The sequence below is a fragment of the Megascapheus bottae genome, chromosome 19, assembly GCF_031878675.1.
Source record: "Megascapheus bottae isolate mThoBot1 chromosome 19, mThoBot2.hap1, whole genome shotgun sequence".
Lineage (NCBI taxonomy): Eukaryota > Metazoa > Chordata > Mammalia > Rodentia > Geomyidae > Megascapheus > Megascapheus bottae.
This window is the reverse complement of record NC_143527.1, coordinates 28,672,290-28,699,002: the sequence shown is the minus strand read 5'-3', so window position 1 is coordinate 28,699,002 and position 26,713 is coordinate 28,672,290. Positions and strand designations below refer to the sequence as shown.

Genomic DNA, 26,713 nt, shown 5'->3' with positions numbered 1-26,713 from the left:
TGCAGACACATGTATTTTCATTCTGGTTTCGAAACATTTCTTTTACATTTCTTTTCCCGGGGTGGGGGGTGTGTTCATACTTTCAGATTCCGTGGAATCTCAAGCCACACCGCTAAGGTAGAATAAACCAGGAAGTGATGCATTGCTGTCAGAATTTTACTGCAAATGGTCTCAGACTTACGCCCTTTTGCCAAAGCACGATTTAATGCTTTGGAAAAGGGAGAGAAAAAAAAGTGGTATGAGGGTGAATCCTGACAAATTAAGAGCTCTGTAAAATTTAAGTTCATTTAAGAGGTTTTAGGTAATGATGGGCCAATGAATCATTTAATACAATGATGAGAAATTATTGTGGCTACATTTTTATATTATATTTTATTATCATTTTCCTAGGCTTTGAGGCAGCAGCAGAAAAGAAGAAATGGAGTCTCAATGATGGTAAACAAGACTGTCCCTCGTGTTGTTCTGACCCCATTAAAGGTGTCTGATGAGCAGTCAGATTCACCATCAGGTAAAGAGTAAAAATTTTGTATGCTTACCCAGTTTCTTTCCAGAGGAGCCTTCTTCCTGGAGAGAAATGTTGTATTTTTTTTCTTTTTCCTGAAATTGAATAATACTTCCACTTGAGTTCTGCTCTGATTTTTTAAAAATGTCTTCTACTCTTTCAGTGACTCAAAAAAAAAATAGAATGTTTTACAGTGTGTGTGTTTTTTAATATAAAAGACAACAGCTTGCTCATCATCAAATGACTTCATTTGCTACTGTCAGGAGGTGTGAGAACATGTATGGTGATGCTGGGTGGATTTAGTTGTTGCTGCTTTAAGTTTGGTTTGAATGTTCAACTCTGAACATTAGACTACATGCTGTTGTGTAAGTCCATCAAAGAGAGCCCTTCCACAAGTGCAAATGTGTTTGTCAGTCCTGTGCTGCAAGATCCTGAATCCTTTATTAGTTTGTGTGTTCTAGCAACATTCTTCTCACCTTAGTGCAGCCCTGACCTTTTCTTGTAATTCATCTCCTGTCACATTATCAGCTAGGTACCATCCTATTTACTGTAGATTAATGCTTGCATTTTCTGTCCCCTTCTTCAACATAAAGTTATTTATAAAGGTCTAATCTCTCTCTTTCTTCACAACCCTCTTCCTTCATCTTTATGTTTCTGACTAGCAACATCTCTGAATGTCATTGAATTGTTCAAGCTTATTCATGATTTTTTTAAACAAAAGATCTGACTATTTTTTTTAAAGCTATCACATTGCTGAATGTGTTTTTGACTCTGCTACTAGACCATCTGTTCTTGCTTTTTGTCCTGTTTGATTGATTTATTGGGCTGTTCGCTTTATATCCAGTAGGGGAATCAGATTGTAGCCAAAGGTAGTATATTAACTGTTAGAGGAAAAAAGATTATATCTACAGTTCTTAAAACAATTTTAGATTTTTCTTTTCAAGGACAGTGAGAAGAAGATAATGGCATAATAACTATTTCCTTTTTTTAAGGATCTGAATCTAAAAATGGTGAAGCAGACAGTTCAGATAAAGAAATGAAACATGGGCAAAAATCTCCCACTGGAAGACAAACAAGTCAGCACTTAAAACGATTAAAAAAGTCTGGTTTAGGTAAGTGTTCAGAAGGCCCTAAGAATTCACATTTTAGAGAGATATTGGGTTTTTCTTCCCTTTTTTAAAAAAAGGGAAATGTTTGCATAATTTTTTTTAGTCGTTGAACAAAGAAATGAAAATATCTATCCATTTATCTCACCCCAAAAGGATGCTGATTAAGTGAAACCTTGTAGAGAAAATTGAGTCGATTTAAGGTAAAGTAGAAGGTAAAGATAACAGACTTCAAATGAAATATGTACTCAAATTATGACCTGCCTGTTTATGATTCTCTTTAGTGTTAAGTGTTTTGTCTGTTCAACTCCGCTCCATTTCTTCGCAGTATATTCTATGGGGAAGGTACAGGGAGGCTGTGAGCATCCCTCTTATGATAGTTTCCTCACTGGGGTCTGCTGAAATGAGGTTGCCCTGCCTTGATTTTTATCTGTGCTGCTTGAGATATTTATTAGTACCTGCCTAAAAAAAAGGTGGGAACCTGCTGGGACACATGGGAGGCACAATCCATGGGCCTTGCCAACAGATCCAAGTCTTCTAAATATTTCCTTCCTGTTAATTTCAATAGACACATATTTGAGAATATGTGAATTAAAAAGACAAAATGCTTCGTAGGCCATACATTATAAATTGGCAACGTTTTTGCCTTATTGAATAAGTTAGACGTAGTGGCTTCATTTCTTCTGTCTTTTAGTTTTTACACCTATGAACCAGAGTAATGATAATGAGCAGATCTAGTATAGTATTTTGTAAGGTGATCAGTAAAACTAAGAATTTATTGATATGCACTAGGTTACTGATTCTGCTGCATAGGTTCTAATCAGTTTTTATTTCTGGAGTTCATTTTGTTATAAAATTGGAATTACATTTTAATGGATTTATTACTTTTTTGGTAAAATGTTATCAGTTGCTTATTATACGCCCACTGTGTTGCTAAATTTCAGAAAGAAAATTTCAACTAGCCTTCAAATGTGATTAGTGAAAGGATTCAGGGAAAAATAGAAGTTACTTTTTACTCAAATTCTTTAATATATATATATATATCAATTACCTATTTTACATGAATTCTAGACTAGGCAGCTTTATAAGTTGTCTAACTCGAAGTGTATCTCTAGCGTTATATGTAGCCATCTGTGCATGAGTATTGATTTGTACTTCCTAGTCTTCGGGGTGTAATAACTCTCAAAGCAGAAAGCTACAATGGGAGAATGACACGTAAATAATTTACTGAATGTCTATGTGTATGCTTGTGTGTGCTTACACTTGTGATTCTAGAACAATGCTGTGTTGCAAATCACTTTGTGATTTGCAGGTTAATGACCCTTAGTCATCAGCAGTGTGTTATGTCTGGTGAGGTAATGTTTGCTTAGTTGTCAGTACTCTGGAAGCTGAGGTAGGAGGATCATTTAGTTCCAGGCAATGTAGACTATCAAGTAAGATTAAGGTCACTGTGGGCTAGATAAAGAGACACTACCTCAAAAACAAAGAATCAGAAAGCTCTGTCTGCTACCCACCTCAGCACTATACAGTGAGCAAAGCCTTGCCCACTTCCTCACCCTGCTAGCTTGAGAATTAGCTATTAGGAACATTTAGTGTTATCAGATTCCTGTAGTGATAATCTACATCTTTTTCTTGTTTTATATAATGAAAGATACCTGAACAATGTAAAGGCTGATTTTATGATTCTACCCTTAGGAAACCCTGCATGCCTAGTGCTGCCAGAGTATTTTGGCTGACTGCTTTGTGTTAAAGTCATGTTGCTTCTTTAATGGAGAGAATGGTAGTCACTTTTCGTATTTAATATAGGCATTTTGACATGTTATGTCACTCAATTCTTTCTTTAGTTTTATATAACATAGGTTTTCATTTAGCCAAGCGTGTTTGCACATGCTTATAATCCTAGATCTCTAGGGGCTGAGGCAGGACAATTGAGAGTTTGAGACCAGGCTTAACTATGTAGCCAGACACTGTCTTTAAAAGAATATCTTTTATTTTATAGCAAAAGAACCAGAGGGCCAGAAAGAATAAAGGATTGCTAATAAGTGATACAGCTTAGAAACAAATCATGTCATATCAAATTCCATAGCCTGGATCATTCATATTTAATAGACTGTAAAAGCCAACTCTTCTAAACTATATTCCACGCTGAGGGCCAGCCTGGCCTTATATGACATGATGGTCACCTGCCATGTGTGCTAAAGTGTAAGTTCACTAGTGGCACAGGGAAGGAGAGCTAGCAGCTGAAAAATCTTCCTTTCCTAAGCAAGCAGTCAGAAGGAGGGAAATGGTGGGATTCAAAACAAGTCAATTAAGGTAGAAACCTGTCAAGAATAAAATACCAATGATTATTGGGAAGAAACTTAACTTTCTAACCTAGCCAACAGCAGAATGAGATGGCTTATTTTGTGCAAATGAAGTCAGCAGTACTTATTAAGGTTCCAATATATGCTCAGCAGTATAAATGAAAAATGCAAACAAACACAAAATGAAAGGATCTGAAATGTAATCATCCTCAAACAACTCTTTTAGACCATGACAACCCATCTATGCAGTGACCCTTTTTTTTCCATTCTATTGGAGTCAAGGTAGTTAGTGCTCTAAAAGGCACGTTTATGTACAATGTGTTTTTCTTCCTTGCCGCCTTTTAAGTTGTTAACTGCTAGTGAACAGTGACCTGTCTGTCTTTTGACTCTTCACTGCACGCATTAATTATATGCCTCTTGTCTATTGTTTTCTAAGTAATTGTTGAATGAATGAATGATTGTAAGTCAGACTGGGTAAACAACTTTCTGTAGTTTCAGATACTTATCTCTTTGGATTAAAATGACCCTGTGGTTTAGAGAAAGCCATCCTAAATGGAGCTGTGTAGCTCCAGTGCTAATACAAAGAAATATCCATACATCCCAGCCTCAGCCATCCAGGTGGGAGAATTTTCTCTCCCCCCTTCTCTTTCTCCCACCTGAGTCTCATGATGAGTTTACAAAGTTTTGTGCCTTCCCTTGGTAGGATAGCCTCTGAAACTGTTTTGAACTTAAACAGATGCCATGGTCTGTTCTAGTTTAGACTGATAATTTGGAAGCAGTGTATACATAAAATTACTTTAGAGTGCACATCTAAATTTGCATTCTCATGAGATTTCTCTGGTAGAATGAAAATAACTTCTAATTACAACCCCCCTCCCTCACCACTGCCTCCTCTTGATCTCTAGCAATTACTTAATTTGTCGAATTGCAGGATAGTCATCTTATTCTAGGTGTAAGTTGCACTTGAATCTTGGAACTTAAGACAACCAGGCCTGTGTGTTTTTCTGAGAGTTCTATAGTGAAAGACTCACCATATTACTCTGCTGCCCATTCACATACCCACCTTGTCTACAGACGATTTGGAGCACACAATCAAATAATAGGGATAAAAAGAAAAAAAATAAGATTAAGCAGTGATCCTTAGTCTTCCTTAGCCATTCTAGTACTGATAGTAATCTTGACATTCTTCTGAGAAGTAAATATTCGACTCAGAAGAACCCACTATGGTTGATGCAGCCATTCCATTCCTTTGCTGTTGACCAAAATTAGTTATGAAAAATATATGAACATCTCCGGATTCGTTTTCTGATTAAGTATGGATAACAAAAATGTGAGTGAATGCAGCTGAAAAACATAATGTTTCTAACCTAAGCGAAGTCTTTCTCTGATGGTGTTACAGTTAAACAACCAACGAAAAGACAATTCTGAACTAGTCCCTTATCCTGTTTCTACACCAAGCAGGGAAGAGAGCACGAACTGGATATGTGTAAAAAGCCCAGTGCTAATGAGTGTCTCTTATTATCACTGGCCTTGACAATTAGTATAACACTAATTGTTAGATTACTAAATAACTAGGCAGCGAAGGCCTCATCAGGTACTCTGAACAGTAAGTGTGTTGTCTGTCAGTGGAGCTGGGAATATGTGTTTTTCCTGCCTCAGTAGTGATTTTGTGGTATCTTTCTGTTTTAGCAGTGGACCAAACTCATTCAAAAAAAAAAAAAAACTCCCCTGTGGGGTTCTTTGAGACAACCCTCAATTATCTCATTGTCCTTGCACTTACAATGTGCATTTGTGATGAACTCTCTTTAAAAGTTCTTTGATCTTTTTTCTCTTTTTAAATTACCAAACTTTAGTTTGGAAGGTGCCTTTTGGTTTACAATCAAATGAAGAAACAGAATTTCCTTGTATCTTCTTTTTTCCATTTAAGGCCAATTTTCTCTACTAGTAACATCCTGAACCACAGTTATACACTGTTATTACAACTGGAGAACTTACACCCACACAGTGTTACCACACAGATGGTTGACTTAAGATTCACTCTTGGAGTTGTTTATTTACTGGGTTCTCACAAGTATAGAATCACATGTATCTAACACTGGACTCTCAAACAGAACTATTTCCCTGTCATCAATACCCTCTGCTTATTCATTCCTTTCTTTCTTGTTTTATGTTTTTAATATTTCACATTTTTTCTCATAAACTTTCAAGTCCCTTGAGTTCAAGGTCATTCATCTAAACCAGCTTTTAAATAGACTTTTATACCCAATCACACAGTAGGAGTTGAAAAAAAAATGCTTGCTAAACAAATCTAGGCTCCAATGGTTGTCTCAGAGGGAGTTTTAATAATGTCCTCATTGAGCCCAACTTCTGGGATTCATTCCAACTTTTTTCTTTTAGTTTAATCTTTTCGTAGTAAAGAATTACAACTTTGCTCATTTTAAAAATTGTTCCAGACTTTAAATAAATCCAGGCAGAAAAGTAAAAATGAAATTTGAATAACCTACATCCTCTCATCCAAAATAATTATCTCAGTGTTTTATAAATATTTCTTAATATACATCTATCTCAGAGAGTATCTTATACCATCATGCTATTTTAATACTATCATGCTATTTTAATACTAAACTTAATTAATTTTAGACTAAATAAGAACCAAAAGTAAAACCTAAGTTGTTAAACATTACCTCAAGATCTATTCATATCTCTCCAATAATATTAAAAATAAGAAAAGATGAAATAGAACACTCAATATATTTTTAGCTATTCGTTCAGTTCTGGGAAGTATATTGTAAATGATAAGGAAATAATCAACTTTGCAGTCTCATGTATCTCCATGTTTCATATCTTAGTTTTTAAACATTAATATTAATAATATTTATATTGCTTATTTAGCCATAATGTTTTAAGTTATTTAACCATTGCCTGTGAGCTCCGTTTCATTATTACTTCTTTTCATTTTCTCTGAGACAATACAGGACTCTGGTTTTGAAGTCTGTGTTTGAACTGATACCCTTGTCTGCTTGGTCTGACTGACCTGTTCACTTCTTTCCCTGTGTGTCTGGATCTCTTTACATATTTCATGCATAATTTCTGAGCTGGCTTCCTTCAGGAGCTGGCAGTCTTGAAGCCAACAGACTACCCTGGATGAAGTGTTCCATAATCCAGAATCCAGAACTTCCTCTGTCCAAATCAATAAAGAATTAGCCTGACCTTTGTTGAATACATTTCCCTCAGTTTAAATCATGAAATGGGTTTTCTTGTAGACCACTGGCTCTTACTATGTCAGTTTGGCAGTTGTTGCTTCTCCTGGCTCCTTGCCCTACCTAAACTAAGCTACCAGAGATCCTCTAGGTTAAGTGTCTGGGAATTAGACTCTAAAATGACTACATCTTTTTCCTTCTCTGGGTACTGTGGGGAAATAAGAAGTACTAGCTTTAATGAGATAAAACAATCATACATAATTGGATTATTCTTAAGCCAATTAAGAGTACTTGTGTAAGGATAATTAAAATGGAATTAAACATTCTCTGTAGCAACAAATTTAGTTCATCTGCTCTTTGTTCCGAAATTATAAAACACATTTTTGCCTAGGTGGACATGTTAGAAATATATCGTCATTTGGCTTTATCATGGGCTTCTCTAATGCTTCTATTTCTTTTTTCCTGTGATTATTCTTAACGATTTGTTTTGCTATACTAAATAGTAACAGCTTAAGACTTGATTTTTTCGTAAAGCACATATTTTCAATAATTTCAGTATATTGGTACAAGTATTTCTGTAGGGTTGACATTGCATCTCTTGCTTCCTCATTCTTCCCCTATCAAGGGAAGTGCACATTTTGTGTGTGTGTGTTTATATGTATTTATGAAGTACTTCTATGTACAGAAAAATACTGATTGAATAAATTAACTCAGGTTGATTTATCTTTGTGCTTATAAATGAAATTATATAAATGAAATGAACAATACATTTTCTAATACTTTCCTTACAAGGCATAAGAGTTATTTGCTTCCTTCTTAATAACTGCTCTGGAATGTGTATAAAATCAAATATTGGGAGACTTCCAGGTTAAAGATAAAGAAAGGCCTTCGATAACATTAAGTTCATCATTAGAACTACTTATAACTTAAACTTTGTTTGTAGTAGAAAGAATTACCCACTGATTCATTTCTGTGTGTGTGTGTGTGTGTGTGTGTGTGTTCTTTTGTGTGTTTGTTTCTCTTTTGTTTTTGTTTGTCAGTCATGGGGCTTGAATTTAGGGTCTGGGCAGTGTTCCTGAGCTATTTTGCTCAAAGCCAGCACTCAACCACTTTGAGTCACAGCAGTGCTTCTGGTTTTTTGATGATTAATTGGAGATAGGACTTTCATGAACTGTCCTGCCTCAGGATGCTTTTAAACGAGATCTTCACATCTTAGCCTTCTGAGTAGCTAGGATTACAGGTATGAGCTACCAGCAACTGGCTGATTTCTTTTATAAAAGTTTGCACAAATTTGCTTTGTCTGGGTTGCAGTCTCCCAAATAAATAGCAGTAAAGCAAAAGCCATGGACAACTGTCCGATGTTCTCAAATTTTAAGTTAAATTTGGAAAATTACAAACTTTTCAAATTCAGAGATATTGGTAAAAGGCAATAATCCATTTTCTTTATAATCTTGTTGTAGATGACAAGAGTGTAAATATTTAAAATTGATTATACATTTGTTTACTATTTACTCCATCTCTTACAAAGATTGTCTACTTTTTACTTTAATTTTTCAAAATAAAATTGAACTCTATAAGTTCAGTTTTCGAAAATCAGTCTTTTATCATTAATAAACTTAATTCTTTTCTTTTGGATATATATATATAATTCTTATAATTTCCCTCTCTTTCTTCGATTTATGCTTTGACTAGTTGATTAACTTCACAACCTGAAGAGTTAACACTTGAATTACATTTTTTTAAAAAAAATCACTGTTTCCATTCTCACCTGTACAATAGCACATTAAAAGCTGGTTGAATAATGCTAGTTTGGTCACAATTTTTTACCATTCCCAACTTACGAAGTAATTGCAAGTGTGATTTTTTTCTGATGGTGATTTTTTTCTTTTCATGGTGATCATTTGATAGGCAGGTGGTCTACAGCTGAGTACCACCTTCGGCCCTTTTCTTCACATGGTACCCTAGGCACACACCTGGCATGTCCGCCTATGTGCAGCATCTGTCATAGGTAGAGTAAAAGGTATGCATCACCCCATACTGTTGTCTGTTCTGAAGGACTCTCATGAAATTTTCAGCCCAGCCTGGATTTGAACCAAGATCCTATCCATCTCAGCCACCCACCACTCACCCCCCTCTACTAGTGCGGGCAAATGAGTCACCAGCAACCAGCTCACAAGTATGATTGTGAATTTCTAAATATATTGTAGATGTGTGAGGAATTGAAGAATTACTATCTCTGTGTTACGATACCGAATTTTTCTCTTGTCAAGAGAGGTGAATTCTTCAATATTTGTGTAGACACACTAGTCACTTCTGAAATTTTCCTTGGTATTCCTCAGGTGCTAACCAATATAAATTGTTTCTGTCTCATGTCACAGAACAGTTCACTGTATTAAATTCAGTTGAATGAAGAATGATTACTTCCAGGCACTGACAGCTGACACTTGTAAACCCAGTTGCACAAGATACTGAGATACTGAGTATTGCCCTTCAAAGGAAGCCTAGGCAGAAAAGTATACTAGACTCCAAAATAACCAACAAAGCAGGGCTGGAGGCATGGCTCAGGTGGTAGAGTGCCCGTCAGTCAATCAAGCTGAGTAAGCAGGGGTCCCTGAGTTCAAATCACCTCACTGCAAAACAATGAGCTCTTCAAGTCTTGTATCCCTAGGACAATCCTAAAATCTCATCAGTTAGTTTTTAGTAATGCATGTTAAGGCTTTCACCTAGCATTATGATGCCAGTTTCTTTTTGTGGTTTTCTCTATTTTATACTTTGAGATTGTACTGTTTACATGATGCAGGTTGTACTCTCAGTGATTGTTTCTCATACATATATGGAATGCTCATTATTATAAAAAGATCTCATTGTTATATTTTCACATGTTTATAATGTATTCTGCTTAAGCTTACACTTTCTTTCCTTTATTTTGTCTTAGTATCTCATAATTGCTTTCTGTTGTTTCTAGTCCCTGGTTAATGTTTCTTAGTTTCCTTTTATTTCCATGTATTTTTAAGTATATCTCTTGAAAGCACCATGTATATATACTAATTCTATTATAAAACTCTATCTGCATTGTGATTATGTTCGGCTTTATTTTATTTTTTTTCTTTTATTTATGTCATTTGTATAACTGGATTTTCCTTCAGTCCATTTATCTGGATATTATAATTTCTTTTCTATTTTTCCAAGGTTAACTATAGAATCTTAACAAAGTAGGAAGAATACTAATGCATTTTAAATATCAGAATTATATATTTGTCTCATTTTAATAAAATTTTTCTACTTTGTGATTGTTAAGTATTTTGTTTTCACTTTAACTTCTCATTATTTTTACAGTTAAGGTTTGTTTAGACTGACTCATGTCTATTCATCTTTTAGGTTTTCTTAACTCTGTAACTCTAATTCCCTCTCTGAGGCGACTTTTCCATTAGTTAGAGAAGATCTGCTAGTATTTATTTTAGCAGGATTCTCAGTTATAGACTTTCATTTTGGGATACTGAAATGATTTTAGATGCTTATATCATTGACATTGTGAGAGACACAGTTCTCGATCAAATTGTAAATTTATATTCATTGATTTTCTCTTGGCTCTTGATGGAACATTCTACTGTAACATCTTGGTTGAAAAGGTTTCTATCCTTAATGGAATTTCTGAAGATATTTTGTGCAAAAATTCTAGGATATTCTTTTGATTTTTGATGTTTAGATACTACTGAATCAGAGTAGAGGAATGGGCTTTTCTCTTCCTTAAGATTTAGTGTAGTCTATTATTTGAGAACACATAAGAAGGATCAAAGAGTAAAGGGGTAGGATGCTGGCAAGAATTTGTTGATATACCACAGAGTTGAGAAAAGTAGAATTCTGTGTATGCCACAGAATTCAGAAAAGCAGGGAAAGTAGTAGCTGAAGTAGGGTGACGATATTGAAGAGCTGTCACAAATTAAGATGCACACTGTTAAATCGCTAAAAATTCAGTACATAACCTAATAATTAGAAAAGTGAGGGAAGGGTGAGTTGGGAGGGGTGGGTGAGAATGTTCAAAGGGATAAAATTGATCAAAATAAACTGTATTCATAAGCTGCCCATTGAATGGCTACTCCTTTGTACAACCAATCGAAGATAATAACATTCATATTTTTAAATGTCAGCCATTAAATATTCAAGTATTGCCTCTCTTCCATCTTTCTCAAACTCCTGTAGACATTCAGACTTTCATTTCAGCCCCTGCATTCCTATACTATTCTTTATTTGATATTGTATTCTAGATATTTTATCAACTATTTGTCATAATTATATCATAATTTCTCCCATTCTTGTTTCTCTTCACTGCTTTTTTAAGTTAAAACAGAAACTTTCATTTCTAGCTATCCTATCTGGTACTGTTTAAATTTAACAATTCTTTTCTCATAATGCTCTGTTGTTGCTGTTGTTGTTTCCTTCAATTTTTCTTTTAAGTTTAGGTACTTAAAAAAAAGTTCACAGGCCAGGAGTGTGGCCTAGCATGCGTGAAGCCATGGGTTTAATTCTTTGGTACCATATACACAGAAAAAGTCAGAAGTGATGCTGTGGCTCAAGTGGTAGAGTGCTAGCCTTGAGAAAGCCCAAGAACTGTGCCCAGGCCAGGAGTCCAAGCCCCATGACTGGCAAAAAAACAAACAAAAAAAACCCCAATGTTCGACAGATGTTATCTGTATAGGACTGGGATTTTGCTATACATATATATAATGTCTTTGTTCTATTCAATTTCTTTCACAATTCCTTGATTATGCATTGTCTGTGAAAAAGCTAGACAGTATAAATAACTGGTCACACCTGAGGTCTACCAAAACCATCTTTAGCAATAAATAGGCAATGGAATAGACATAGCTTATAGGCCATGATTTTCTAACCTCTGATTTGCAACACTGTCAAGCAGTTCTCTTGAGTCAAGTAACAGAGAGTAGTCACCCTTTGCTTGTATGTATCAGCAGTCTTTGATGCTGGGTTCTTTTCTTTCTTTCTTTCTTTCTTTTTAATTTGGACCTGTGAACTCTACAAGTGACTTTCTATTGAGTATCAGCATGCTTTGAATTCTAGAAATATCTTGAAAGCATATGTGTATTTGATTCAAAAATACTCTGAATAGAAAACATCTGAATGACTTGGTATTTAGTGATATCATGAAAATGGGAAAAATTGAACTTCTGTTGGTAGCAGCATGACTATTAAAATTAAACACCACTGTGCTGGGAATGGAGCTGAGTGTTAAGGAACATGCCTGGCCTGTGAGGCCTTTAAGGCCTTCGATCCTAGCTCTAGAAAAGGTAAAAATGAACATAACATAAAATCAACAGGACCTTGTGGTCATAAAATCTAAAATTTCATGTAAGGTGTAGTTATTACTACTTATAGTTCTGAAGTGTTTTTTTGTTTTGTTTTGTTTTTGCCAGTCCTGGGCTTGAGGTCAGGGCCTGAGCATTGTCCTTGGACTTTCTCAAGGCTAGAGTTCTACCACTTGAGCCTCAGCACCACTTCTGGCTTTTTTCTATGTGTATGGTACCAAGGAATTGAACCTGGTTCTTTGTGCATTCTAGGCAAGCACTCTACCAATAGGCCAAACTCCTGGCCCTGAAGTGTTTTTGTTTTTTTTAAACTCCTAGTCAAGTAAGAATTCATAATTAATATGATTCCTTATTGAAACCTGTGGCTAGTTTAAATTAAAAAATTAGAAGATAACTAATGTCTAATAACTAAGACCAGATACAATCCTCACTAAAGGACACCTCATGGGTTTCTTTTCTGAAAATCAAAGGGAGAGAATTACATATTATTGAATGTGTGTGTTCAATATAAACATATACAAGTGTGTGCATGTACTTTTGCCTCCATCTATAGTAAATTCGTACCTCTTGCTTGTTCATCACAGGACACTTGAAATGGACCAAAGCTGAGGACATTGACATAGAAACCCCAGGATCTATTCTTGTCAACACTAACCTGAGGGCATTAATAAATAAACACACATTTGCTTCCTTACCTCAGCATTTTCAGCAATACCTCCTGCTTTTGCTTCCTGAAGTGGATAGGCAGGTAAGTAGAAGCTTTAGACATTTGGTGTCAGTTACTAGTTATGCTGTATCAGGTCTGTTATTGAAGACAACCAATATCTAAATGGACTATTTTGTAATAGAGTAATTTACATAACTTACATATCTCTAAATAGTTATTGACATCATTAGTATGTTTAGCTTGCCAACATAGAACCAATTTAAAATTTCAATGAAAGCTACCTCAAAATTTAAAATAGGGTACAGGATGGTAGAATTGAAAAATATAAACCTTTCTGCTTTGGGAATGGAAAACAAAGACATCATACAGTCTACTATCAAATAAATCTTTGAAGTAGCTGCTCCCTCGCCCAGAGGGACGATATAAATTCAGTAATAAAAACGCAAAGTTTCTAGGAAATTATGTAAATGTTTTTATTCTCAAATCTTTCCAAAGGCATTTAAAATTTATGTTGGCATTTCCTTTCTGAGCATCTATCATCACAAATATGATTGTCTATAAATAATCACCTTTTATCTTTTCTCTTAGAATAACTGGAAATGCTTTAAGTATGTTTTTGAAAAGCTTCTAAAATAAGGAACTGTAAATATAGACCCATAATAGCAGGCATCAATCATCTTCTAAAACTGTTTCCTTAGGAAAGAAAGAGGGACAAAAACATCAGACAAATTTCATTAATTAAAAATGTATGTTCTGTGATGTCTAAGAATCAGTCTCTTATTATCCTTCTATCAGCAAACTTTAACATTGTGTATTGTTTCCAGTTGATGAAATTAATATGTTAGACTTTGGAACTTATGGCTTGAAATAATAGAAACAACTAGGTACATTGAAACAGTCAAGTCTGAATCAATATTTATATAGTACTTTAAGTTTTCTTACCTTCTTAATTCTGTTTTCTACAAACTTACCAGTCTCCTGTCATACATATTTCATATTACCAGTAGTAGTCTGTTATTCCCATGTAGGGCTTTGAGTAGTGATTATTGGACACATTTTTTAAGTTTATTTTGACTTCAAATATGTTTTTATTTAGAAATTTTATTCAGTAAAAGTTTTGACAAAAATTATGTGAATATGACATGTTTTAGATACTCTAGGATAATACAATGACAGGAATTGCATAGCAAATCCTTATGGAATGAAGTTATCTAGAATTTAGTTGGATACTTATAGATTTGTTAAATAATTAAAAATAGGGAATAAAAACAGGTCAGCCCAGAGGGAAAAAACATAAAAAAATTTTACTTTTATTTCATGCAAAGGGAATGTTAGAGACAAATATAACCTTCTTAAGTTAAGCTTGAGATACAGGTTATATTTCAATAACATGGAAAAGTAGCAGGATATGAAAACTGATTTAGTGGAAGTTTGGGTTTCAGGCACAATAGTGCCATCAATTCTGTTGGAAATAGATTTTCAAAGATTCATTGGGTGTGAAGTCTAAGACAGAACAGTATTCTTTCTTGTCTGCAACACAGAGCCCTAAGGGCTTTTCAACAGAGCTATAATATAGCAAGACTGATGCTTTTCAAGGAAAGTTTTTGGAAAGGAAAGGTTAAAGACTGGAAACAAGAAAGTGAAAAGAATACTTAGTGAGCTTATTCCCACAGGAGAGAGAAGAGGACTTTGGGATTGCAATGAAATGAAAGAAGGGGTTGAGGGAGACAAAATTGCAGGCGTCATTGTAAACATTACTTTTCTTTCTCCTTATTTTTTCTCCTCCAGTGGTAGTAATTTTACAATATGTCATATAACCTTTGAATCAAGAGATAGAAAAATGTAATGGTTACCTAACAATAAGCTTGTTTGATTAGAGTTCAGCTGTTAAGAAAATATTTGGAACAGACTTGAATTATTAGCTTCAACAGTCTGTTCTCCCACTTGAACATATGTGCAATTTATCTTTATAATTCTGTATCTAATTTGTGTATCAGTAAGTTTTGGGACATAAAAACCACTCCAATATTTTTGGCATTAAAAAGATGATAAATTTGCCTCAGCTTAAGCAGAGACATTATCTCAGGAGACCAGATTCTAAGCCGAATATTATATTCACACAGTTTTTCTAGCCACTGTGAGGAACATAAATCAATAAAGCACAATACCCATCCTCAAACACTTAATCCCTTGGGAAATTATTTATTTATTCAAGAAATATTTACAAGGCATGTATTAAGTGCTATTTGCTTTGCTAACTACCAAGAATGAAAGGATGAATTTTGGAGTAAGAACTTCACTGTGAAGTATAATTTACTTTGCCTACTACTGGGAAAGTTTAATAACTGGTTAGGTCTACACCAAATCACGTATGTGACAGATTCACATAGATGTCAAAATGGAAGTATAAGTAAAGTAATAAGAAAGTATAGAAAATAAAGAACTGTAACCTGAATTTAGTATTAGGGCAGGTTTTCTAAAGCAGAGGTTGTTTGAGTTGAACCTGGAAAGAAAGAGGTCAAGACATTTACAAAGACCGCTTATGTAGAGTGACTGATAATATCCTGCAGAAGAGTGCTTGGATATTATTAGTCTACATTGCTGGCAGGCTAAGCTTTTCTACCTTTTCCTAAAACCAGGAGACACCAGCAAAGATTTTTCAAATGGAGAGTGGCATGTACAATAATTTATACAAACTGTATATTGTCTGAAGATAGGAGGGGGAAATTCAACCCAAGAATAAAGAAAAAAATTTTTATTTTCTTTGAGAAGCCAGTAACCAGTAACCCTGTGAATGATGGATGGGACAGGTAGGAAGATAACCACAGGGGGAAAGTGGTTGAGAGACAATTGCAGTAGTTGAGATAAGAGATAATGGTCTGACCTTGGGCCTTGGCCTTGGAAATGAAAAAAAAAGAATGAATTCCAGGCATATTTTCAACTCAGACTGAGTAGTAATAAATGATAGATTGCTTATGGGATGTGATTGTTAAATGTGGAGAAGGCAAGTGGAGATTATATCTAGGGTAATTTGGAAGGACAAAGAGGATCTGTGGGTCTGGGCATTTTGAGCATTTGAAAGGGAGAAACTTGGAGATCATTCTTTCTTCCTTTTCTCCCTGTACCTAAGCCACCCTGGGAACTTTTCCCTGCTTCCAAGCCAGAAAGGGATGGATTACTTAATGCAACAAATGCTGCTGTATCAATCTGGCTTATAAATATCTGAATTGCAATGAACATTAAAACAGGGCAAGCTGGATTTCCCATTTATCTTGCCTGTGCTAACTCCTATTAAGTTAGCCTTTATAGTTATTTCACTTACCTATCACTGTGTATTTTTTATTCTACCATTTTTAAGAAGCAGTTTATTTTTAATTCTTCTTTTCTTAAAAAATAACATTATTTATCTATGCATTTTACAAATATGTATTTTACAAATAACTGAAAATCCAGCTGAAACCAACAAATGTTAAGGGAACTTACTGGTTCAGGTGAGTAGAAGAAAGAAGTAAAGAAAGAATTTGGTTATTAATCCTAAGATTTACTTTTACTATCGGTCTTGCAAAATTACAAATAATCTTAATGAAATAAACAAATGTTTTCCCCTTGATAATACTTTACTAATCCTGGGTTTTTGTCTAACAATCCGGTTCTTGCTTCTTGGTTTACGTGCATGGGAAAAACATTTCTGTGCCGATATTTTGAACATAAGGTCTAAATCCACAGGAATGATAGTACAGAGACAGCACGACTATCTCTTAAAGTAATTACTACTACCAAAGAGTGGAATATGCAGATAAACAAACTACTGGAACCTCAAAGCTCAGGGTGTACATTACTCTTGGGGAAAAAGAGCATGTTTTACATTAACATTCAAAGCTACTTCAAAAACACTGATTTCTAAGGAATTTTATTAGAGCATACATAATGTGAGATGGTGATTTTCTTCTTGTTGGGTAATGAACTTTGAGTGTGTGAATGAAGTCTGTTTTAACCTGGTGAGTGAAAATGTTTCCACTGTGTGCGATGTCTGGAAAATGATGCTCAGATTTTAAGAATGAAAAAAATAAACGATGAGGTTAGTAGTAACTTTAGTTGGATTACAGTGTCAGCTATGAGATGTCTCCTGGAGAGACATATTAAGATTAAGAATATAGATAAAAATGAATATGTTAAGGATCCAGATGAATATGTTAAGGATCCAAGGAATATGTAGAAAAATATAAAATTCATGAGGGATAATGTGGAAATATCAAGGCAGTGGTAGAGGTCATTATAGATTTTGTAGGCTTGCTTCTCCACACATCATCCTCCATTTTCCCTGTGCATCAGAAGCAAATCTGTGGCCTGCGACCCCTGTGTTGTATTCCCCTGCCTCTGCCTCCTCCTCCTCCACTTTTTTTTTTAATTTTTGAAATAGTGTGCCATTGAGAAGAATGCAAATACATGATAGAGTGCTCTTGTCAGATGGCGTGCATATTTTTCCTTTCCATACTTATATGGTTCACTTGACCATTAGGCCACAGTGCATACCAGCCTCTTCTAGTGTACACTTGTTCCTTCCCTACTTACAAAGAAATACTGTAGCGTGAAGATGCTGCTTTTAACCATATAAATATCCTCTTTTGGCCTTAAACTTTCTGTTATATTATTTACATCTGTATGGCTTCTTGTTTCCTATTTTTAATAGGATATTACGTGTTCATTATTCCACATTGGATCAGAGGGAACCCATGAGAGCTGGCCTCTGGGTCCCCTCAACAGGTTCGCATCATTCTTTGCACACTTCCTTCTTTTAAATCAGATCATGGTGTTCTCATTTCATTTTATGACTTCTTGGCACTGGCCTAAGAAAGGAATCTTTTCTCCAGGATGCCACAGTTCCCTTTCATGTGTGATGGAATGCAGATATCTAAACTTCATAAAAGGTGCTCTTTGCTATTGGCATGCTGCTGATTTTGGATTTAGGACAGATTTTGGAGTTTGTGTGTGCGTGTGTACTATGTGTATGTGCATATGAGAATGTCCTTCTTCACTCTTGTCTTAGAGACATAAATCATGCAGAAAAGTGTGAGCCTAATTTGTAATCATTGAGCAATTGATTTCTGTATGCAATTTTACATTTTATAAACTCTAAGTTTACACCATGCCTTCAATTCTGATTGAATACTTTATGGTTCATTCTAGTGTTGTCTTTTCATCGGTGTCTTTCACTTCATTGACAGAAAGGAACTGTTTTATATTATTATTAATATTTCTGAATATTTGGTGAACTCCTTTCTTTCAGCCAGTGATCCATCTTGCCCACCATTCTTCTCCAGTGGAAATGGTCTCATTTCACGCAGTTTTTAACTCTTTTTCTTTTTTGGTGATACTGGAGTTTGAACTCAGAGCCTTTGCACTTACTTAGGCATTCAATCACTTAGCCATATTCCTAGCCCTTTTTCATTATTGCTATTTTTGGAGGCATTAGGGTTTGCTGTTTGCTTTTTGTTTACTTGTATTATCCTTGCACCATCATCCTATTAACATAATCTCCTGAGTGACTGGGATTCCAGTTGTGAGATAGTTTCTGACCAGGCTCTGAGTCTTGATCTGACCCAACTGGCCTCACTGAAACATCTTTTCACCGTTGGTATCAGGCTACTCTACATGTAGTGACTTCCTCATCTATCTAGTAACATGAAACTTTTCTCCGGGCTTCAACCCCCGCACCCCAACCAGAGACATCTACTTCATACCATATGTGTGTATATATATATGTATATTATAGTATATACTACATATAGACACACTTATATCACACATATATACATGCATGCATACACATACATACATACAGAGGCCTACATCAAGTTTGAGGTTTAATTATTCAAAAGAGGAGAGTAAGGGTCTCCGCTCTCTGACTGGATTCAGCAATGTGAGAATAGACAGAGTAAGAAGAAATAGATGGAGCTCCGTGCCTTTCCTGGGTAGGCAACACAGCAATGATCATTGATAGAACTACTGTGAGAGATACTCTCCATTCAACCCTGTACTGAGTTTTGGAAACTTTCTCCTCTAGACTTGATGCCAAACTTATCTTCTGGTGTTAGCTCTAGTTTACTACAGTGTCTTCTGTGATTTGGGGACATCTTGATCATGCCATGAAAATATTTAATCTCAAATGATTCTAATTTGAATGTCCTATATATGTGGGCTAGGAATCCTGACACATTTTGAGAGAGAGAGAGAGAGAGAGAGAGAGAGAGAGAGAGAGAGAGAGAGAGAGAGAGAGAGAGAGAGAGAGAGAGAGAGAGAGTGTGAGATTGTGTGTGTGTATTTGTATGTTGCTGTGGAATAACCCCCAAGACTTACACATACTAAGAAATACTCTACTACTGAGCCACATTCCCAATAGCTGAACGACCTTTTAAGAAAATTAGATAATATGGATATAAGCAAATTCTAGTTTGGAGTAGAAATAAGGTACATAATTCACTCGGTGTTATTATTCAGTTAGTGTTTAGTTAACATTTATTATGTGTCAAATTCCGCTTAGCACTGATCTTCCAGACATATTAGATCACAGTTTCTGACCTGAGAGAGATAGCAGAGCCTCCCGTTGCAGATATATCATGATAGTAATGTATGCCTAGTATAGGAATATAAATAAGGTAACTATATTCTGTCCTGAAAGTTTTAAAAGAAGCAGTGTCCTTTGGGCTCAGTTTGGAATTTCAATAGGCAAGAAAGCATGAGTGTATTCGAAATAAAGGAAAGAACAGGTATTAGTAATGTTGATTGCTCAGAATGCTAGGCTTCTAAATACATTATCACTGATCCTTAAAATGATGCTTCAAAGTGTAACTAATCCTGTTTTCTTTGTATGGCCACTGAAGATCAATGACAAATAAAACATATTAATCAAAAAATCAAATGCTACTTTGTCTAGCGCTTAAACACTTGTTTGTTTGCCATGTGATAGATCTTATCCTGAATACACAAAAGTGTAAAGTGAGGCCAGCAACACCTAATTGGAGGTAGCTGTTATTTAAAGGAAACGGGGTTAGAGAGATGAAGGCAGCATTTCAAAAAGGCCCCCAAATGTCAGATGGAGATTTTTACATTGTCACAGAAAATGTTTATATTTATACCTTAGAAATAGATCCTCGGGGGAGGTGGAGGGATACATAGAGTAGAGAAGTAAGGTCCTCTCATCACATATCTTGCGATGTTTTGATGTTTTTCACAATATCTTAGCTTTTGTGGTGTGTGTGTGTGTGTGTGTGTGTGTGTGTGTGTGTTTGTGTCTGTCCATGTGTGTCCATTTCTCCCTCCTCCCACTGCTCTCCTACCAGTAGCAGGGATTGAACTCAGGGTCTCATGTTCACTTAGTTTGCTTGTGAAGCTGGTACTCTACCCATTGAGCTACATCTCTAGTCTAGTTATTTTGGAAATAGAGTCTCAGACAGTAATGCCCAGACTAGCTTTGGACTGCAGTAGTATGGATCTATCCTCCTTAGTAGCTGGGATTACAGGCACATAGCACCAGCTTCTGGCTTGTATTTGTTCTTTAATTTTTATGTGTGCTGACAGCTCTGTGGTCATAACTTTGATAGAATATCTAGAAAGACCAGCTCTTCATCCAACCTCTGTGTTATTTCTTTGCTTCCTCATCCTTTGGTACCTTCTCTTATTTCACTTTTCTATTTCATTTTCAGCACTTATAGCTAATCTGCGATATGTATTTGTTTATTGGTTTTCATTTGAATAAACACTCATAACAGTGACTCTGCTTCTTCTTGATGTGACTGGCACACAGTAAATGCATAGTGGATACTGAAATAATGAGTGCATAAACTATGTATGAGTGAATGAATGAATGAAGGAATGACTGTAGGCTGGGAAATCATTTAGAAGGTAGTTTAAGTAGAGAGACTTTGGCCAAAGAGAACGAGAAAGGCATTGTAACAGTGATATTGTGACAAACACTATAGCTCAAATAGTCAAGCAACAAAACTTTTATTCTTTTACAGTTCCACAAGCTGAAAATCCAAGATCAAGAAGCTAGCCTGGTCAAATTTTCCCCAGGCTTGCCTCTTTTTCAGGCGGACAGGTGACAGCCTTCTTAATGCTTTCCCTAATTAATGTCTTCAAAGAGAGGCCACGCTTGGTCCCCTGTCAACCTCCCAATACACCAGTCAGCCCTCTTACACTAGGACCCTGCTATTTTAACTTAAGTTATTCTTCATTAATTCTTTATACACTTTATCTCAGTGGTCACTTTGTGACTAGGGCATTAACTTGTGAACACAAGTCCATATTAAACATTTTGGAAATAAGAAATACCAAATGTATGTTAGACATCAGTTATTACACATTTTCCAGTAGGAATAACTCTGGTATGTTTTTTTTGTAGCTTAGAATATAGTTAAACATAACTCAGCCTAAACAGAAAGATAGTAAGTAGATGGAACAAATGAAATAGAGTAGACAGATGATTTATGAACCCAGATTTTAGAACTTTAAAAAAAGAAGGTATTTAAGGGAAAAAAATGTGTATATGGAGACTGATTCCTAAAATTGAAGGCAGCTGAGAAGGAGCAAGGAGGTAATTCCATAAATATGAGGAATCTGCTTTACAGTTTGAATGGAGTTGTAATGGTGTGTTTGTTCTATACAAGAGGTTGGTGTCTCAGCAGGATAAAAGAGCTGGGAAAGGAACATAGGCTCTGTGGTTTCCCTCATTTGTCATAATCAGTAGAAACCTTGGGCTCTCCTCGCAGAGATTTACAATAGAACAAAACCTAGATACATAAGGCCATATAGAATAATGCTAAGTGATGCTAAATGAAAGGACCTCTGGGATATAGAAACAAAAGCTATATGAGTGATGGTTGTCCTTAATGTACTATGTTATCTCTCATCTCTTTTGTTGTTCCTTGGTTATCTCATATTTTTACAGTATTTCACCTGGTTATCTGATATGCGTATTTGGTTATTTGAAGTTGGATAGCGAAGGGGGAAAAAGAAAATGAGGGGTGAGTGTGGGGGAGGGAAATGGAGATCATGAGAAAGGGTATCAGTGTACGTTCTATTTGGTGAATATAATGTAACCCTTCTATTAATTACAATAAAAATATATGAAAGAAAAGAGCTGGGAAAGGCAGTGTGAGTGGTTTTCATAGGGTATCACTCCCAGGAAGTAGCGGTGGTTGAGCAAGCACTAAGGGTCTAATTGAGGTTAGATAGTCATGGTTTCAACAGGTTTTGTTGTGTGCTCTTCATCCCCGGAATGCTAAACATTTGCCCATTTAATTTGGGCACAAATGTAACCTAAGTTCGATGTTGTGGGGGTCCTCCGTTTGCAAAAGCTGTCATTGAAAGAGTTGGCAAGTTTTGGGAGAAAGAGTTGGGCAGATCTTACAGAACTTGTGAGATGATGATTGGAAGATTTGTGAATGAGATATAGGAAGGAAAGTAAGGTTGGAGAAGCTTGACCAAGTAAGATTTGGGGAAAATGAAATGTGAGCTTGAAGAAAGAAAAATATATTGTTGATTGAAGTGTTGAGGTCTCAGAATCATATATTTGGTATATTTAAGGCCCATACAGAATGAAAAATTCTCCTCGGCTATAGTATGTTGATTCAGAGAGAAAAATACAAAGAAACAGTGAGTCAGAGACAGTCACAAGGTAGAATGACCCTGATCTTTCATTCAGTCTTTGAATACTGTCTTAATAAATTCAGTGCCAGCGGTGCCTTTGTTCAGTTTTCTGCAAGAAGCACTAGGAAAATTTCTGGAACTGCCTATGATTATGCATCATACATCCTCCATTCTTTAAGAATTTGTACTTTATAAACTGGGGCTACATAAAACAATCATGTGACCTTTTAAAAATATATGACAGTTGGTGGAATAAATGTCCACTGAAGTGGAATCATATTTAAGTTTTTATTACACTTTCAATTTGAACTTCACTGATGAAGAGGTGGCTGTCATTCTTGTCATTGGTATCATTTTTTTAAGTGATGTTCTTCACTATATCTATGTGGTGAGATCATTGCTGCATATAAATACAAGACCACCTTCCAACGACATGTAAATAAATTATACTAATATGGTTTTAAGTCGCAGTGGTAATTGAAGCATCTCAGTCTATTTCTTAGTAATCTCACAATTTTCTTTTACATTCATATCTGTGGGTGTGTTCATACTGGTTACAGACTAGGTACTGAAGGATATATACAGAGCAGGCTCTTTAAATGCCTATCTGCCTTTGTGTTGCACAGGTTCTGCACTCACTGGCAATAATGCACATAATTTTAACTGTGAAGAATGCCATTAAACTAAAATGGAACATTTACACAGTCCTTTTTATAGAGAATTTCGGATGAGGAAAATAAATGTGTGTGTCAGACATTCTCAGCACCTGAGAAAGTGATTTATTGATTTCTGATGGCTCTGTTGGCATCAGTGTATATATTTAAAGAAGCCTTTATAAATGCAAATGGGAAAGGGCTTTCCATCTTTTTTCCTGCTTGGAAATAGCTCATACATTTTCAATAACTCAGGCTCCTCTCCGAGATTGCTTTACGTACTGTATGTATTGATTTAAAAATTATACCGTTATTTTATTCTACAAATAATGTATGTAATGAAATGTCAATTTACCTAAAAGATTGCAAAATTTAAATGTATTAGGGATATGAAAAATATTAGTACCTTAAGTCTTTAGGTAAAAGTAAGTGCGTACTTGAAATGTAATTATTTTAATGGAACTGACACCTTGGCTCCTTCTCTGCTTCTGAAAGCATATCTTAAAGTACTTAGGAAATTCGTTACTCCTTTGCCTGAGTTACTTTCTAGTGATAGTAAATCATATGTAACCAAAGATTCTTGCAGACCATGCCTAGATATTTTCATTTTTACCGTCTTTGGGCTGTAAGAGGAAGTAGAGATATAGATATGTGTACTTAATTTAACAATATAGAAACCATTTATAGAGAAAATATTTCTTCTGTATATTGTTCATTTCTTCTCTAACTGGTGGTTAACATAGAGTACTATTTATTGGTGCCTGGCTTCAACATACATTTAATAATACATAGTTTCAGTTGGTTTACAGATACTTGTATTGTTGGCAGTCCAACAAAGAGAGCATATTTTAGTCCCATGTTTACAGTGACTAACAGAGTAGCAAAAACTCCTTCAGTGTGCAAAACACCCCTTCATATGAATTGAACCTTTGCTACTTCTTTCATATAGGATATATGTAGCAACCTCATAGCCTAGAAGAGTATTTTTGGCTATGTACTATTCAAGTGGTAGACTCACATTAGGAAGTATCATTTTATTTATTTATTTATTTTACTTATCTTTAGTTGTACAGAGGAGTTTCCATTTAACAAAGCAGTTTATGAATGCAATTGATCTTGATTAACATCACCCCTTTCAACATTATCACCCAGCCTTCTCCTTCCCACCCTTTCCTTCATCTTACTCTTCTTAGTTTAGTAGGTTATATGTTGGCTTTTTAACTGCATGTTTCCTCCTCTTCTTTACATTTGTCTACCACTCTCTTCTTCACCCTACTCCACTCTTTCCTGTTTTTTTTTTTTAATTTTGCTGGATTTTTGACTTTGCCTTTCTCAGGAATTAAATGATTTGAACACTCCCATTTTAAGAAGATTTTTCATGCTCATGTCATCCAAGACCAGTACAAGCAGGTATCAGTCAGTTACTCCCATATCAGAGTTGAAGGTACAAGGAAGAAAACGGACTTTTTGTATGAAACTACATTAGAATGCATCTACCAAAATTATGTTTATCTGAAAAATACTTTGATTCTATTTGTAAAATTTGTATAAAGACTGAGTAAGAGAATGAAGACCCAGTGATAAGCAGGAAGTCAACACACAATAATTCTTGATCAACTGTGAAGTTGGCAGGATAACTATGCATACTTAATTCCTCTTATTGATTTTAATTTTTCATTGAAGTAACACTGAATTTGCCCTGTAGTATATTCCTTTATGAGATTTGGAAACTTGAAAAAGATTAATTCAAGAGATGATTAATGAGTAAGACTGTGAGAATGAGGATGCTTTTTGTTCTTTTACTGGAAGTGACTCTAGATTTTTCCCAGTTCTAAACCAGTGCTGAGAGGTCAAAGAAAAGGGTAGAACAATCATGAGGAGCAGATATCCATACTACTACTGCTTCCTGGGAAAGTATACCATCACTTAATCTCTGCAAGAATCGAATCACACTGCAGGAAATCTTTCCAGTGATGCTTGCTTTGGAATTTCCTTGTGTTCTACATCCCAAGGCTATTTTATTCTTTGAGTTGAAGATAAACCTAACCTTATTCATGTATTATTAACTCTATAGTTAAGATGTTCTTTGTTAAAGAAGCAATCCTTAGGATTTCCAAATGCCCAGCCTCTGTTGGGTATCAACCCAATAAATAACCCTTTGTCCTGATCCTTTATCTGAGACTATATTATTCACATAAATTCCAAAAGACTCCTTAACCAAAACCATTTCAGTACCTATTTCTCATCCAAAAACCTACTGGCCTCATGTTCTTAAGACTGAAATGACAGAAGTCAATAACTACACATAGAAAATACTTGGCAGTTCATAAAGGAAACATAGTGTGACATTTCAGAGAATAAAGACTCTCTATGTGTTCTAACCTAGGATGGAAATAGTCTATTCATAAACTGAAGATGATTCAAGAGAATCCATTCATTTTACAAGTATCCATTGAAAGTTTTATGTTGGTCTATTTGACATTCTAGACCTAGTGGACAGTATGTTTATGAGGCCATCAGAAGTACTTCTCTCATTGATCTAACAGTCTATCATGAGAATTGGTGTGGCAATTAGTGAATATGCATGAAGTTTTCTGGGAATATAGATTTAGAAAAGTTACCAGAGTATCTGAACTGCAGTAAATGAGCTCGAGACAGCATGCAGTATTTTTAAGCAGTTTTTTGTTTTTTGTTTTTGTTTTAGAATCTTAGAATCTTATCACTCATAGGCAGAAGTTGTAGAATGCCCTCTACAATGAGCCCTGTTTTTTTTGTTGTTGTTTTGTTATTGTTGTTTGTTTTGTCTTGTTTTCTTCCTGGCTTAGGGAAATGAACCCTACTTTGGCTCTTGTATAGACATGAGGCATTGCCAGGGGAGTTTAGCCTAGTAGTAGAGTGCTTCCCTAGCATGCATGAAGACCCAGGTTCAATTCCTCAGTACCACATACATAGAAAAAAATCTGGAAGTGGTGCTGAGGCTCAAGTGGTAGATCTCTAGCCTTGAGAAACCCCAAGGACTTTCTCAAATGCCTAGGCCCTGAGCTTAAGCCCAGGACTGGTGTGGGGGGGGGGAAACTAGATACAAGGCACTGTTGTAAATCCTATCTGGCCTCTTGTTCTATTTGCAATAAATGTGCCAGTCAACAATCACTAAGGAACTCAGAATTTTCTATGATGCAGTCTTCTCTGCTTCTCTTTCTAAAACCCTCCTCATTTCTTATGATTGACCCTGAGCTTCAGTATTTAGTCAACCCAATAGATGGACAGTGATGCTAATTATTGAGATAGGCAATAGTGGGACGAGAGCATGTGT

The 26,713-nt window shown here is 35.5% G+C and overlaps 1 protein-coding gene across 1 annotated transcript in view; it reads left to right on the top strand.

Annotated features, from left to right (window-relative positions):
• The window catches only part of Asxl3 (ASXL transcriptional regulator 3), a 90,993-nt gene that overhangs the window by 27,985 nt on the left and 36,295 nt on the right, over nt 1–26,713 (top strand). Inside the window, exons 4-6 of the mRNA XM_090353275.1 lie at nt 391–508; nt 1,495–1,614; nt 13,017–13,180. Coding sequence (XP_090209401.1) covers nt 391–508; nt 1,495–1,614; nt 13,017–13,180 — 402 coding nt within the window. The remainder of the gene's footprint in view (nt 1–390; nt 509–1,494; nt 1,615–13,016; nt 13,181–26,713) is intronic.